Consider the following 17,000-nt stretch of genomic DNA (forward strand, 5'->3'; position numbering starts at 1 on the left):
AGCTTGATGCTTGATGTTGGATAATGTCGCCATTACATAAAAAACATCTGCTTGGTGTGCCTTATTCTTTAGCTTTTTACACTTTGGTTGCACGAGACAAATAAAACATGAAACCAGCATAATATAGCAAAAAAAAAAAGCACCTTTTCCCACCTCTAATGATTGAATGTAAAGGAGCTTTTAAAGCTGCAGCATTAGAACACATTAAGCCAAATTATTGGCTACATATAGGCCGACAGTAGTTTTTAATACCCAAGAAGAGATTGTAAATTATGTTATATATAAGAGTACTGCCTGGACCTGCTCTGATAGCTTCTGTTATGATTTGTCGCTAAAGAAATAAAACATTTATCTGAAAGCTATAGTAACTACCTATTGTACAAACATTTTACATAAAAAAAACATGATGAGCTTGCAAACAAAAACGCATCATGTTGGGTGTAAAACTGCACAAAAATATATAAAGAAGTTAAAAATAGCTCTGTTTCCACGATTTACAGCACAGTGATGAAACACCATTTGCATATTAATGCAATAATTATCCAATACTATAATGTGTAATAATAGATAATAATACATTCATTTGGCACTTTTTCTACCAATACTCCTGTACTTTTACTTATGTAATATTTTGAATGTAAAATTTAACTTGTAACTGAGTATTTTTACAGCGTGGTTCAGTTGATTTTACGTAAGTAAAAGCTCAGAAAACTTCTTCCACCCTGTCGATCACATAAGGCTTGTTGGTAGAAGCCACAGCTGAGTATTACTGACAGCAACAAGACGTTCCCACAGTCTAATGAAGGACTGGAAGGCGTTACGGCCTCAGAGATGCTCAGTGTTTTCACCCCGACGTCTGACTCCAGAGACGACGGTGACTCCTCGCAGCTGCTCCTCTAAATCACCGAACAGGAAGTGAAGCCTGTAGCAACTTTGAAAGAAAGGTTTTGGCACTTTATCAATTCCGCTTGGAAATAGTGACTATTGTCATTGAAATGCTGCATCATGTTAAACGTATTACATACAGTGACTGAAATATCTCTGTTTTGCTCATAGGAATGGTTGTAACTGCTGAGGATATTTACTGTACACCTTACAACCAGTTATGTGATTGTTATACTTATGTCCTGTTCGCCTAATATGCTTTTTTAATAGTGTTGGAATGGCTGCTCTATGCTCCTGGCTAACTCTTGAGGCTATGACACATGGGCAACATTTAAAGGTCAAAAGCATAAACAAATAACTAGCGACAGTGTTGAAGTCAAGTCGCCAAAGCCCAAGTCCAAGTCGAGCCCTGAGTCTTCCATGTTTTAATGTTGAATTTCCAATGAAACGGCAGATTGTTTCCACAGATTTACGTGTTTCCTGTAAAAACAGGCAGCTGGGGAGGGCACTGTTAGCTGACTCTGCCTGGACTGCTCTTTTTTTTTCCTAGGATGACAGTGGAATCATTAAACCCTCTTAGACCAGCCAGCACCCCTAAACCTAACTCTAACCCTCTTAGGTGTGACGTCAGGAATGTTTTTTTTTCCTATGATTAGATTAACAACTGACTTCTCCATCGCCATCCTAGAAAAAAAAAAAGTGCCTGGACTGGGAGCTCACAGGTAACAAAGCCAGTCATCAGTGAGGCCCCCGCCCCCAGAAACACTCCAGCAGCATCATGAAAATTCAGGAAAGCGTTTCATTGGATGTAAAATTAGTAGACACCCCCGAGTGCAGGATGAGTCATCAACATTTTTTCATTGTTTTCCAGGAAATTGCTAACTCTGAGATGTCATTAATAATAAATACAAAACGAGTTATTTGTTGGTCCAGATGCTGGCAGACAGGTGACAGATAGCAACATGACTTACATGATTAAAACACTTAATCATCAAGTTTGACTCGCCTAGGACATGTCTGAATGTCTGTCATGCTCGAGTCATTTTGATCACGTGCAAGTCACTATGCCTGACTTACTACTGCCATGTCACAAAGGACATGTCCAAGTCAGTAGTCGAGTCTGAATTACAATGGAGATGTCCGAGTCACAAATGTCTGTGTCAAAAATGGTCAGGTCTGAATCAATACGGTCATGTTCAAGGCACTAAAATCATGTCCAAAACTGCATTCATGCCCGAGTCACTATGATCATGTCCGAGTCACTATGATCATGTCTTAATCAATACATAATTATTCGTGTTTAACTCATGTCGGAGTCATTATGTTCATATCCAAGTCAGTATGTTAATATCCCAAGTAAATACATTAATGTCCGAGTCACTTTTGAGTCACTGCGATCCTGTCCGAATCACCTCAGTCATGCCATAGTCTTGTCCGAGTTACTGCAGCCATGTTCGAGTCACTGTGGTCACGTCAAAATCATTAAAGTCATGTACAAGTCACTATGATGTGTCCGAGTCACCGTGGTCATGGTCATGTCAAAGCTACATTCATGCCCCAATCACTAAGGTCATGCTTGAGTTACTTCCATCTAGTCTTGTTCGAGTCACTGCCATCATGTCCCAGTCACTTCGGTCATGTCATTGTCATTGTGTGATGCGAGTGGAAGTTACTATGATCACGGCTACTGTCATGTCCGAGTCACTGCAATCGTGACTGACTAACCAACATGTAAGTCTTCAAAAGTGGGACTTGTGCCGGACTTGAAGAGTTCAGGGCACCATTAATAACATACTGGCTAGTTACCAAACTGTTACAGCTCAAACAGTAATATCAGACACATCGGATGGACAGAAATAATGTGAAATATTCTTGTCGGCAAGACACGCTGACTCAAGTCACTCTTCACTTAGCTGGAATGGAGACAGACAGATGTTAGCAGCGATGTTCAACGTTTTTTTTTATTGTGTTTACCTTTATTCAGAGCGCTCTCTATGATTTGATGATTCTGTTCTGTCTCCATTCCTGTTACAGGTAGTATTGCCCATCTGCATTTCGTCAAGATGTTGCCTGTGTTTCAACTCTTTTACTCTGACTTTTCTCGATGTAACAATACTGTATATGGCTTCACTATAAACTACGCTGATTGATATGCACTTTGTCAGTTAAGCAGGATTTATGGGGCGTTCAGGACACGCTGGGACTGACAGCCGTCCATCCTGAGTGCATTAAATGCCAGCCTGCAATGTAGATGACCCGTGTCTGAGAGCACAAAATGCAGGCAGGACGCTGTCCCCTCGTCCTCCACCGGAAGACAGAATAGATGAGCATGTAGCTTTCAGCACTGAAGCGAACACCAATATAATGAAACATACGGCTTCTGTTGCTTTTATTTGCTGGAAGACTGAATAAGTGTTTGACAAGGACGAACTTTGTTGCTTTTCGTTGCTAGAAACGAAACTGAATGCTTCACAGATTCTGATCATGTAAATTTGTTTTCACAGATGTTTTTTTTTCTCAGAATCTGGTGGCAGCCTCATGTGTGTTTGCATTTGTTAGCAGTGCTAGTGCAAGTCAATGGGGATTCAGCTGTAGCAAAAAAAACAAAAAAACAAGTGACCCTTCGTTTGTATAAAGATAACAAGCTTAGTTTCCTGGTAAGATTTTTCACCAGGTTTTTGTCCAGCATTTTGTTGAGTTTTCATTAATTCATCCCAAGTATTTTATTTCTGCTTATTTATTTTACAGATCTTTTTTGTATGTCTGTTTATACGCATTTTGATCACATACTGTCTCACTCTTTTGTTTGTCTGTGTAATAAGTTAAATGTGATAAATAAAGTTTGGAGAAAATCTGATTTTGTTTGTTGTTGTAATTTCTTGCTCCGGCAGCTCTGAGCTGGATAATTGTGTCTAGAAAGTAAATGAACAGATGGATGATATATTTTCTTGTGTTGTAGGATTTAAATAATTACACACACATGGTTTATCATGTTTGCTTGGATGAAAAGACTTCTTGGAATCCATTTACTGGAATCAGTAAATGTGAAAAGATTATTAACATCCTCCACAATTTCTCTGAGAGTGATTGGGGAGCAGAGCAAGATACATTGTTTATAATATGTCAAGCACTGAATAGATCTGATTTAAATTGTGGTAATGTTGTTGTGTTTGGATCCCTAGCTAAATCAGTCTCCAGTAAACTTGGCCAGATTCAGTGTAAGGCCATTTGAGTGTCTGTTTTGAGAACATCTCTCTACTCTTCTAATGGAAATAGGAGAGCCCTCATTAGGGATTAGGGGGATCAAACTGGGTGGACATTATTGGTTCAAATAAAGCAGTTTCAATCACTGCTAGTTAATCTAGAAGTAGACCGGGTGGTAGGAATTGTGTGGTTCCTCCCAGAGCCTCAGACGCATTTATCATTGCTTGAATTGTTGCATAATAAAGATGACGACTTCTCATCTGATACCATTAATCAATATATAAGTCAAATGAGAGCTTGTTTGTTGCATACATTCACCGACGGTTTTCAGGGATTCAGCAAGGCATTTCTAAAAGACAACGGCAGGGGGCAGCACTACGCTTCGTAGCGCAGAGCTTGCCGGGAATGTATTCGAAGAAGAAGAAGAAGCCCACAGTCTTCCAAACGTCTCTGCTCGGCCCTTTCATCAGGGGTCCTGTAAGCTAACGCTGTTTGTTAGCTAATTTGCTAGCTAGCAGCTACGCACGCAGTTGTTGAGGTAGAAATGGTGTTGATGGTTGTCCACAGCTGAGAATGAGCACGAAACATGTCAGGTTTGTCCATTTTTTTACATATTCATTCAAATAAAGAGGGAAACTCTTACAAAAATGATAATTTGCGTCACTTTGATATTAAACGTTAGCTGCACTGTTTATAGTTAGGCCGGCGGAACAATGCATTCGCAGAATCTTTGTTTTGCAAGCTAACCTACCTAGCCAGCCTCCGGTACGTGGAGTTCTTTAGTCAACGGAGAAACACGTTAACGCTAAACTCCGCTCCAAGCTGGCCGTGTACAGCGGGACTGCTCATAACTTGTGACGTGCTGTAACGTTATATCTAGACTGAGTTGTTAACGTATTTTGTCAAACCAAGCTCCAGCACCAAGCACAATAATTCATTTCTACTTTTAGAACTGGCTCACGTTGCTTGCATACGTTACCGCCCACTGCGATGGATTTTTGAAGGCGATTCTACACGAGACCATTTTAAATGTCAAAATTAGTTCATAACGAAAACAGTTTGTTGTACCTCTACTATACCGAAATATTGAGCGTCCATCTTGGGCTAAAACTGTTTTGTGTGACGTCTCATGATGCACTCGTTTCCACGTCCACAGCTGGCAACATTAAATGTGTATATTTTTAAATTGTGTTTGGTCGTGCCCTTCTGTCCGCATATTGGACAACGCGCTAGCGTTAGGCAACTTAGCCGTTCCCTGTCAACTAGCATTAACATTAGGTTGTGATTTAACGCCAGCCAACCAGATAGATAAAGAACTAAACCGAGTAACGTTATTTATTAAGCATAGCTATAACCAACCCAGTGTTAACTAGCTACCTTGGTTACAACTGGAGCTGAATGTAACCTGCTTGTTAACTAGCTAGTGAACGCTAACGCAGGATAGTTATTGCTCCATGATTATGCTGTGAAGCTGGGCAGACATGAGGCAGCCGGGGAATGCTAGCAGCTGTCAGTGACGGGACGTTAACTCTGCTTTTGTCCTTCAGCCAGCCGCAGCCAGTTTTCCTGTTGAAACCAGCTGCTTTAACTTCATCTCAGTGCAGATTTCGACTCCGTCTGTCGTTAACCTCCATTGTTTTGTTTCATTTGATTCAGACAAAGTCAGCCATAATAATGTAGTTAGGCACTTCATGTTAGCCGCCACATATTCGTATAATAGCGTTGGTTTGCTTAACGTTTGTTATTAGCTAATTAACATTAGCCGAGCGGCTAAGTTCTGGGAATCAGGCCCTTACAAGGAAGTTACCTATCTAAATAGTTGGCAAAGTGTTTACCTTGGGAGTCATTAGTATGGGCTGGAGCACTGATAAACCATAAATGTGTAATCATGTTAGATAGTGGCCTTCACTGGGTATCTGCCATCCCACACAGTAATGTTGCATGTCAGGTGGATTATTACCTGTAATTTGATCATCTATAGATATACCAGTTCAGAATTATGACCCGCATCCCTAAAAGAAGAACCTGAGGTGTGTGTGTGTGTGTGTGTGTGTGTGTGTGTATATATATACATATATATATATATATATATATATACATACATATATATATATATATATATATATATATAGAGAGAGAGAGAGAGAGAGAGAGAGAGAGTCTATTTATATCCACTAAATCTGCAGTCATTGCTATTAAAGGAGCAGCACTACTGATGTTAATGCAAAGGTGTGATGAAAGGCAGGTTTCATGGTACCAAAAGATGGGGGTTTAGGTTCACTGGTGGAGGGAAACTCTGATGTTGTGAGTTATTGTGAAAGGAGCATCTTAAAATTCAAGCTTTTTACTGTCTTTTATTTTATTATGAATATAGAGCTGAATCCCAAGGTAACATGTAACATCGTCAGCACAAACTGTAAAAATGTCCCTGAATGGCCTGTGTTAAAAGCCTATGAAACAGGGTTCCAATTGAGTTGTTTCCATTATCAATTCATTTGGGGATAATTTTCCCAATTACTTGATACACTGGTCCAAAAAATGTCAAATTCAGTCAGCCACCCGGTCTACTTCTATTCAGTCAGCAGCTGTTTTGATCATACATTGATTGTTCAAGTCAGTTTTTGAGCTAAAACTTTCCCTAGTTCCACTTTGTCTGTCATGAAAATATGTGATAGGAAGTTGAGTTTAATGACATCACCCTGGGCTCTTAGAAAGTGTGATTGACATTTTCACTATTATCTAGCAGATCAAACAGTTAATTGATAAAAGTAATAGGCAGGTTTTTTGATAAATAATTGTGTTGCAGTCCTAGTTTGACAACACTTTGTTAGGGATTTGAAATCCTCAGACTTTTCCTGACCTGTCCTCTGCTGTTTCCAGGGATGACCTGACGACAGTAGCATCTGGCTTCTTTGACCTGTTCCACCATCATCCCGGCTCTGTCGGATAGGACGACCCTCCCGCATCTTACCTGCCGAGGCCTGTTTTCCTCCACCCTGACTCTGCCGCAGCCCAGGCCCACAGAGAGCTTCTGCCAACGTCCTTTATAGGAAAGAGACAATGTATTGCCTACAGTGGCTACTCCCTGTGCTACTCATCCCCAAGCCGCTGAACCCAGCGCTGTGGTTCAACCACTCCATGTTCATGGGCTTCTACCTGCTCAGCTTCCTGCTGGAGAGGAAGCCCTGCACCATCTGTGCCTTGGTCTTCCTGGCTGCCCTCTTCCTCATCTGCTATAGTTGCTGGGGCAACTGCTTCCTCTACCACTGCCAGGATGCCACACTGCCGGACGCTGCCCACGACCCAGCGATTGTCGGGACCTAGGAGAGTAAAGGGGTTGGGGACTGGGGGTTGGGTGCGCTGCGAAGGGTGATGAGGCATTGCTGGAGATAGATACTGCTATGCTGTAAGAGTGGACGGACTACACTTTGGGGGGGGAAGCGGCATAGAGGCGGTGTTGGGTGTTGAAGGACTGCTGGAGGGGAACACCACAGATACAGAGAGCCTGAGGCCAAAGGCTTTATGGAAGAGTGGAAGAGCCTGTTCAGGAGGATTATGGGGGGCTGTTTTGCCATGCTGTAAAGACAGACTTGAATTTCAGGCGGTAGGAGGACGGGAGGGCGAAGCGATGTCGGAGACGTTTTGTGTACTTTTATGTAACGGGAAGAGGCATCCAAACTTGAAATACTAAGGCAAGCACATGTGTGAACTTGGCGTTAAGGTATTTCAGTTTCAGCAACTTTTCATTCCAGCATTTGAATGAAAACTAGACCACACATACACCACGTGAAGTAACCGAGAGCGACCACTGTGTTTCAGTATTCTGGTTCCTTTCTAACCCTCTGACTTGTTTACTTCCAACATTGTTCAAGAGAAACGTCACTTTCTCCAAAAACCTGCAGGTTCATCCACCTCAAACTGCCAAACGTCACCCAGCCCTCCCGAAAGCTGCAGGCAGAGTCGGACGTTTCAAGTTTCTCCCGTAGCCGTACTTGCTTCTCAGTCCCGTACCGTTGCAGTTATTGACTAACTTCATAGGGCAGGTAGTGTGTCTGTCCATTGGAGCAACATCCCTTTCACAGCCCCTCTCACCAAACTCTGCCGCCACTTTGGCTCTGCACACGTAACGCTACCCTCAACCAGGAGAGCACAGACACTGGACAATCAATAACTATGCTGTGAATAAGTCCTCCTTTGTCATAGCTACACAAATGCCCCACAGAAGGTGTAATACAGCTGAGAAACTGTCCTGTCATTACCCACAGTGCTCTGCATCCGCCCCCTCCTTGTCCTCCTGTCTCCTCCCGCCCCAGAGTGAATGTCCCCCACCGCCACACTCGCCATCTGAACTTTTTGTTTTCTTGTGCATGGGTTGCTGTTAGTTTTTTTTTTCCTCCAAGCATTAAGTTCACACACAGATTTTAATTAATAAAAACAAAAATGCTGAAAGTTTCCAAAGGGTAGAATAATCTGGATGTATGAGCGTGTGTAGGGAGTGTGAAAGAAAATTTGTGTTATGTGCGATAGGTGTGTAGTTTTTGTGATCATGACATGCTGATAAGCGTAAAAATGTGGTGATACACAAGGTGACGTAGCAACAGATGGTCAGTATTTCCAGCAGTGATACTGTCAGTAAAGCGTGTGCTGGTGGCGGAAATGATTTTCAGACAACACGTTTATTATTCATTCAAAGGGCGACGCTGTCATGAAGAAAGTGTTTTGTTTAGCTGTCAGACACAGGCTAAGGCATTCATACTGTGTACCTGTTGCCGTGTGTTTGGCCTCCTGTCGCAGTGCTGAACATGCTCACTGCTACATTATTGCTTTGGTTTTAATTTAAATAAAGTTTTTCCTCTCATCGTGTTAGACTGTGTATTATATCAAGCATAAAAATGTCTTTAGATTTTTAAGTGTTTTTCGTGCATTTTCAAATTACTTTTTGGGATCTGAAGTGTGAAAAAGTCTTGAACCCTGCAGAAACTGTATAAATGTTGGTGTATAAAAGCAGGTTAAACATGATGGTGGATCAAACAGGCAGTGGAAAACAGTAAACTCGAGCTGGACTTCAGATGATGATGCAACTGAAGTGCAAGCCAAGCTAACGACCTGCCAGAATTTCACCATCGCTTCGTCCAAGATATGGTTTATGTGTTTGAAAATCTAACAGTGATTTAATCTGTTAAGCCTCCCAGTGGGGATCAGTGAAATTAGAATAAAATGTGACTGCCTTGGAGATGTCATGTACAAAGTACTCAGAGATCCTTTTTATGCCATAAAACATGTTTGTTTGAATAGAAATCTGTTCCTCTAGTTCACCGATTACAGTCCCACATACCACCAATCATTTAATCATTCTTCTAGTGACTGTATTTTAAATGCATCTGGCTGTATTTTGCATTGCGGCTGCCAGAAACGCCTTTAAATTGCAATTCAAGAACTTCTATAACTGCATAAAAATGTTTTTTCTAGGAAATGATCTTTACAAATATAGAAATAAAAGAAGAAGTAGGCTACAAGGTGCTGCAAGTGTTTCCTGGTCAGAAAGAACAGCCGCAGTGAATGTTGAGTCCTTTTAATGCTTACAAAAGTGAAACGCTTCCTGTCTTTGAAGCACACATTATAGAGTCTCAATAATACACATTTCTGTAAGCAAATAACATCCAGTTACAAAAAATATCAGTGAAACCAGTTTGGGACCAAGCCAAAAATACTCAAAGTGCGAAAGTAAAGAAAGATGAGTCCCAACTCGACACCTAAAGGTTCCTAAAGGTACACTCATCATTTTGATGTGAACAGCTCTTCTTGTTTACGCTGATGTTTACGATCTGATCCGGGAACTGGCTGAGTTTTTACATTTTCTTTCAGCCTTGTTCTCTGTTAGTAACACTGTCATATGTGTGCTAATTATGCTAGCAACCACTGTGTGTCAAACAGGTGACAGGTGTTTCTATGTGAATTGCTAGCAGATGATAAACGTCTTAAACCACGAAACAAAAGAAATTAAGATTTTAGCCACTTTGTCAGAATAACTGACACTTTGAAACACATTCATGTTCCTCAGAAGATAAACCCCGACTCTGGTGAGACTTTTCCTCTGGCGCCATCATGAGGTGAACAGTGATTTTTTAAAAACTTGGTAGACAATCATGAAGTGTCGCCCCTTAAAGTAACCTCACTTTTCAATTAGCACCATCACATAAAAAGAATACTTTCGTGTCTGACTACATGTGAAGCTAATAACATCCATCAGCCTCAGCTGTAGCTTGTTTACTGGTAAACAGCAAATGTTAGCATGCTAACATGATATGCAAAGTTCATGGTAAACACTTAACTTGCTACACAACATCATGCTGTTGTTAGCATTTAGCTCAGAGAACTGCTGTGTCTGAGTAGCTCCAGCGTCATAGAGCTGCTAGCATGGCTGCTACTGTTCATCCTCACGTCCTTCACCCTCCTGCTGTCTTTCCATTCTTCTTTCCCTCCACATCTCTCTCAGCTCTGCATTCCTCCATTACTGCTTTTTCTCCTTTCCTTTCATGAGACTTGACACAATGCTGACAGCAAACATCTGGACTTCCTGTTCTACCGACAGCAGGTCGTCATCTGGTGTCTCAGCTTGCTGGCATCACCGAACAAAAGCAAAGTGTTCAGTCGTTAATTCTGGTTCAGGTTTAACTGAGTCAAACTCAGTCTGATAAGACGTTTAAACACCTTTCAGCTGATCGTCTTTTCAAACATCTGATCCTGCAAGAAGAGACTGAAACAAACCAGGCCGAGAATTTTCAAACACTGTTCAGATTCAACTCTGGTTCGTCGTTTTCATTTTTGGAGCTAATCTAACTCTGCTTCTGATTATCTAAAAAAAAAAAAGAGGACAAGCAGGGTCTTCACATGCTGTTCTACATTACAGCGTCCTTTATGGGATTTTGATGGTGTGGTTGAATTGATTCAAGACGTGGTTTCCAACACGAGAGCTTTGGTATGTTGGGAATTCTGATTCATATCAGAGTACTGTGAGAATATTGAGTATTTTCTTGTACATCTTCTACACCAAACTCTTTCCTCGACGTGAAGCAGACTTGACTAAAGGAAAAACCTCATTGCACATTTAAAAAAAATCTGACTTCTTCCCATGCCATTTAATTGACCTTCCAAACATTCCTTAACTATCCCAGCAAGAGAGGTCCCAGGTCAGTTTAACCACAGCCAAATCTACCCTGTGGCGAGTGAAAGCATCCTCAGGTCAGAGTCCTTCCCAAACTTCAGTTTGCACAAACAGCCAGCAGAGGGCAGCACCTGCCTGCCTCTCTGTCTGATACCAAGCTGAGTCCACACAGACGGAGAGTGTGTGACCTTCAGCAGTGCGAGAGACATGGATGGATCTCATTTCTCAAAATTGTCGTTTCCTCGCTCCTCGATCCTCGCTCGAACCGGAAGTACTTCTGGTCCGCCATATTGCCGGCCGTCCCAAAGCGAAAATTGCGGCTCTGAGGAGCGAGGATCGAGGAGCGAGGAGGGCTCTCGGAGGAGCTATGAGCGAGGATACATCAGTGCATCCTACCCGGAAGTCTGTCAACTGAACGGTATGAAGACTCCGCCCCCACAGCTGACACGTTTGAACGAGGTGGAGAAAGTGCGCTAGTGTAAATATCCTGCAGTGAATGGCTGCAATTCAGATGAGCCTAACGTAAAGTTACGTTCTCCAAAGAGCGATAATACAAGAACATGAGGATCCGTCATGTTTCAATCACGTAAGAGGTGATGTTTAGTGAGCAGGGACCATAGGAACCTGCTCACTATTATCCCGCTTTGAACTCTGCTCACTACTAAAGCATTCAATATAAAGTGACACAAAATAGTGATTAAAACATATTTATTGATTTAAAATGAGTCTACTCTCGTCTGTCACCGCTCTCACTGCGCAGCGGCTCTGAAAGCAAAACACTTACGTTGCGTAACAACCGCCTCTCAATGTGCGCAGGACGGCAGGCGGGGAAACTTATTTCTTTATAGATATTCAGAGAAATCATGTCAAATGTGGAGAAGAGACGGAATATCCCAGACCTGAGAGAAACGTAGCTGGAGACAGAGTTTGGTTTACCGCTGTTATTTCTACTGATGGATAAAAGTCCCGCAGCAGCTGATTTCTGCGTTCAGCGTCAGACATTAAAACATCTGTCTCCAGTTTTGTCTCCACTCAGCAGTCTTTAATCTACAACCTGTTCTAACACGAACACATCGGCCTCTCGTCACTTTTTCTGCGTGTTATCTGAGTGAAATAATGTGTTTCATGGCTCGTGGGTTTCTCTTCACTAACAGGTCTGAAATGTGTCTCATTGAACGGGACAGAAGACACAGCGAGGCTGATAAAGTTCAGGTCAGAAAATGACACCTGTTCACCTGGAAGAGGCGTCCAGCCAAGAATGAACTCATTAATTCTCATGTGTGTTAATAAAAGTGTTTCATATTTACTTGCTAGTGCTGGAGACTTTTTAACAATGTAAATATAAGTATGAAATGTAAATATATCGAGGGCGGGGGGCGGTGGGGGTGTGAATATAACGGTAACTGCAGCAGCTCCAGCTGTGTCGCGTCATCAGAAACAGACGTCGCTTCACGTGACGCTTCAGAGGAAAGGACGTCTCAATTCTCATAAAACATGTTTCCTCGTTTCTTCTCTCCTTGCGTGGTTTCCTTGTGTCCTCTCATGCATCCCTGGTGGGAGGGACTAAGACGCAAGGAAAACACGCAAGTGAGGGAAACGAGGATGCAATTTTGAGAAATGGGATGTACCCATTGACTCATCTGACACAGGAGAGGATGTATCACTAGTTCACTACGAGTTTATGTAATCAGTTAATGGATCATCAGCGACGGAGCAGTCATACAACCCTGATTCCAATAAAGCTGTGACGCTGTAAAAAACACAAAGAAACATCATTTAAAAGTATCTGCTTAATCTGAATTTGATGATACATGGACTCAGGAACACTTCAGAAAAACTGCTGTCAGGAAACACAGTTTGATGAAATGATTGATTCTGCTTTTATTTACGTCTCACAGCATCCAGAACTTTTTTGGAATCAGGGTTTTAAGACTGGTCCCACATTTTGGATCAACTCCTTGTGAGCGTTGCCTCAGACTTGTCACCTCCTTCAAGCTAAATCAATCCAAATCGATGCACATGCTTTATGTATGTCACATGACGACATGCTTTCGTCAGCCCGTGACATCCAGCGGCTGCACACGTGTGATGCGCAGAGCAGGAACCTCGCTGGGAGAAGAGATTCAGGAGAGCAGAGTAAAACCTCTTCAACGGCGTCTGGCTGCCTGCCAGAGCAGTTTGTCTTCTAATCCTCCGGCGTCCCTGAATGTCACAGCTCCTGATTGTGGAAACATTTCAGCAGCCATTTTACCTTCCTTCTACGAAGCATTCAAAAGCTCATAAAAACAAGGAAAGGAAGTGCAGCTCAGAGAAAAAGCAACCTGCCGCAGGTCGATCTGTGCAGTCCTCCTGCATGACGGCTGCTCCTCCATTAAAACCTGATCGCACGCGGTTTGATCCTGTTAGCAGGGATTTATTTCACCCCTCAGGGTTTAATGTTCACATGATATTTAGGACTTTTACTCATTATGCCTCTTAATCACACTCTTCACATTATGTGAAATAATAAATTTTCCTTCATTTTCCAACTAAAACAACATAGACCTTATTGAGTCCCAACACTGGTGAAGCAGAAATAACGTTAAAGCTGCACAGGTTAGCAGGTTAAATAACTGGAACAGAATCCGTCTTCTTTAAACAAAACTTACATATTTGACCAAAATAAATTCAAGATCCCAGTAAAGTCACTTCTCTGGTCACAGGATGAAGCAAATCAGAGCTTTGGAGTGAAAACATCGACGATCCATCCAGAGGAAGCTGTTCCTCTTTGTCCCCGTGTTACCTCGTAAAGCTTTATCCAACTCGGACACGAGCTTTGTTCAAACGTAGTCTCTCGCCCACACAGTCAGGATCATTGAGACTCTTCATGTCCCGTCAGGAAAAACCAAACCCTCTGCTGGATTCAGGTCCAGACCGGTCTCCTATAGGTAGGTCATCTCGGTCTCTTGGTTCTGATAAGCCTCCTCCTGCATCTCGGTGTACAGCTGGTCCATCCTCTGGAAGGCCAGGTAGCCCTTTTTACCTGCAGATGGACACACTGAACGTATGATAAACTAAAATAGAACAAAATCCAAATGAATGAAGAGTAATTTGTGTTTGTACCAAAGGAGAGGACAGTCTCTCTGGCAGCGCTGCGAAGATCTTCATCCGCTGATCGCCACAGATCTGCGATGTGGTCCACACTCTCTGTCGCCTGGCAAACACACACACGGCAGACAGGTGATGACGTACCGGACGGCGGTGAAACGTGTGTTTCTGTGAGTGCTGCTTGGTTTTGCTGAGAGTTTGTGTAACGTGTGTTGCTCACCCTGAGGCATTTAAGAGCCAGACAGGAGCCTTGTTGGATCTGAACATCAACGCTTTTCAGACTCTCTGTGTAGAAAACCACCGCCTGGAGGAGAAGTTCACACCAGCAAGTTACGAGGATGTTGCTTGTGCTGTTGTAGGAGCTACATCACTGCAGTTCTTTTCACACGGTAAGCCAAGAGAGGGAGGCTGCTGTTTGAGCGTACGCCTGAGGAAATCACGAGACTACAGCCATGCTCGAGGCTCTGAGAGGCTGCACGCAGCCACAGCTAAATGCTAACATGCTCACAGCAACAATGCTAACATGCTGACGTTTAGCTGGTATAATGTTTACCATGTTCACCGTCTTAGTTTAGTCCAGGGGTGGGGGATACGTGAATTCATCAGAAATTACTTTTTTCCGCACTAAAAGAAAAAAACATGAACGAGGCTAACACGTCCCTCTGGGTGGCCCCATCACCCCTTCATCTGTCCAGGTCAAGGTGAACGCATCGATGTCATGCATCATGGCGACTGTCAGGAAAAGAAAAGTCGATGCGGAGTGTCGCTCTTTCCAAGAGAAATGAACCAATGATGATTTTTTTGTTTAAGTAACAGACAAACTGGTGTATTTAGTTTGTGGGGACGAGCTCGCAGCGATGAAAGACATCTCAGGGGTCATTACAGCTCGAAACGAGCTGAACTGGATGAACTGCAAGAACAAACGTGTGGTGCTACTTAACATCAGCATGCTAACATTTTCACTGTGAGCGTGCACTGTTAGCATTCAGCTGAAGTCGAGCCTCACAAAGCTGCTACCCCCCCCCTGGATGGGACACTGTGATGTACCTTGCTCCTGAAGGCCTTGCAGCCTGCAGCTCTGCAGAGGCAGCTGGCAGCGGCTTTGCAGACTTTGTGGTTGGAGTCGACCTGCAGGGCGGCCAGAGTCTGCAGCGTGCACCCCAGCGGGAGGAGCTCCGCGATGCTCCGCCCCCTCAGCTTATTTAAAGCCCGCCTCCTTTTGGGGCTCCTCAGGGCTGACAGGATGTACTCTGAAACACACCAGTGACCGTAATGAATGAATAATACAGCCAATATGTTCAGTTTTCTGCAGTGAATCACACGGTTTAACCGGCAGATGGGGTCATTATTTCCATTTTTCCTGAACATTTTGAGGACTTCTCATCAATGTCAGCTTAAAAGCTGAGCTTCAAAATTCATTCTTGACTTTAGAAACAGGTCAAAGTTTAGTATTTACATGATATCTTTCTTTAGGAATATCCAGTTTACATACACTCATGATGTAGCAGAACTGCTTGATTTAGCGAAAGCAGCAACATAATTCATCTTCATTCACGTGCACATTTTTATTCAGACTTCAGCTTTGAGATATACTCAAATGTACTATTTGAAGCACAATGTCAATTTTTACATGTCAGAAAAGCAAAATCAGACTCTTTGTCTTACTTTGGCTGTAAACTCCACCCGCACGGTGCTCAAAGCGAGTTGAAACAAACGTCAACATTCATTTATCCGTCCCAGATTGCGTAAAGCCCAGAAACACAGTCGCAGTTTTAGAAGTTCTGTGCTGTGCAAACCGAATGTTTAATAAACAGCAGACCATCAACAGACTGCAGCCACGAGAGGAAGAAGAGGAAGCAAGAGGAGGAGGAGGGAAGGAGGGAAGGAAGGATGTGTTCTTGTGTCTTTTTATGCAAACATTTTAGAAACAAACACGCGTGCATGCACACACACACACACACATACATACACACACACACGCACACACACACACACGCCCAGTTTGTTTGGTGTAACCATTTGGCTGTAATGCTGACAGATGGTCCAGATGCCTTTAGCAAGCTGGAATCAGATCCTAAAGCTGCAGAGTAGAACTATAACAGCATACATTCCTCGAATACACAACAGATACCAGCAGGACACACACACACACACACACACACATACACACACACACACACACACACACACACACACACACTTTATACCAAAACTATGGAGACACCTGTCTTATGTATGATTCTGGAAGTAAAGTCAGTAAAAAAACAAAGTTAAATAAAGACAGTTACTGGTCCCTGGTGGTCTGTATTGTACATAAAAGAAGAGAGTTTAAAGTAAAACATGAGGCATTTTAAAACAACTTCTTTAAACATCTCGAATGTGTGAAATTGAAGTTTAGAAAATGACACCTTCTTTGGAGAGGCGTGAGATGTGCTCGCCCAGCTCCGGCACGCTCCAGCGCTTCAGATACACCGACAGCTGGAAGAGGGTGACCCTCTCTGGGCTGCAGACCGGCCGAGGGCTGGGCGTCGTCCGGCAGGCCGTCTGGAGCTGCTGCAGGAGCTGAGAAAACACTGCGGAGGACGGAGGAAAAGGTTTCCAGCTCAGTCAGCAGCTGACAACACTGAGTGTGACCGATCAGTGTTTGATCAGTGTGCAG

The 17,000-nt window shown here is 42.9% G+C and overlaps 2 protein-coding genes across 3 annotated transcripts in view; one reads left to right on the forward strand and one right to left on the reverse strand.

The window, feature by feature from the left end:
* Nucleotides 1–4,533: 4,533 nt before the first annotated feature.
* LOC121619111 (bladder cancer associated protein) lies at nucleotides 4,534–8,947 on the forward strand. Its single transcript, XM_041954720.1, has 2 exons — nucleotides 4,534–4,682; nucleotides 6,970–8,947. Exon 2 carries the CDS (start codon nucleotides 7,150–7,152, stop codon nucleotides 7,411–7,413), a length of 264 nt encoding a protein of 87 aa, XP_041810654.1. The 5' UTR covers nucleotides 4,534–4,682; nucleotides 6,970–7,149; the 3' UTR covers nucleotides 7,414–8,947.
* Nucleotides 8,948–12,779: 3,832 nt separating this feature from the next.
* Nucleotides 12,780–17,000, reverse strand: part of ripor3 (RIPOR family member 3) — a 52,855-nt gene continuing 48,634 nt past the window's right edge. For both annotated transcript variants that reach the window (XM_041952410.1, XM_041952403.1), the window contains 5 exons: nucleotides 16,750–16,914; nucleotides 15,389–15,591; nucleotides 14,562–14,645; nucleotides 14,357–14,447; nucleotides 12,780–14,276 (listed from right to left, as the gene is read on the reverse strand). In XM_041952410.1, the coding sequence (XP_041808344.1) occupies nucleotides 14,176–14,276; nucleotides 14,357–14,447; nucleotides 14,562–14,645; nucleotides 15,389–15,591; nucleotides 16,750–16,914 (644 nt within the window). In that variant the 3' untranslated portion in view covers nucleotides 12,780–14,175. The remainder of the gene's footprint in view (nucleotides 14,277–14,356; nucleotides 14,448–14,561; nucleotides 14,646–15,388; nucleotides 15,592–16,749; nucleotides 16,915–17,000) is intronic.

This window comes from Chelmon rostratus, chromosome 2, assembly GCF_017976325.1.
Source record: "Chelmon rostratus isolate fCheRos1 chromosome 2, fCheRos1.pri, whole genome shotgun sequence".
Taxonomy (NCBI): domain Eukaryota; kingdom Metazoa; phylum Chordata; class Actinopteri; order Chaetodontiformes; family Chaetodontidae; genus Chelmon; species Chelmon rostratus.

Bases quoted from the DNA above. Each gene is read 5' to 3' on its own strand.
- LOC121619111 (XM_041954720.1), top strand. From the start codon at position 7,150: ATGTATTGCCTACAGTGGCTACTCCCTGTGCTACTCATCCCCAAGCCG.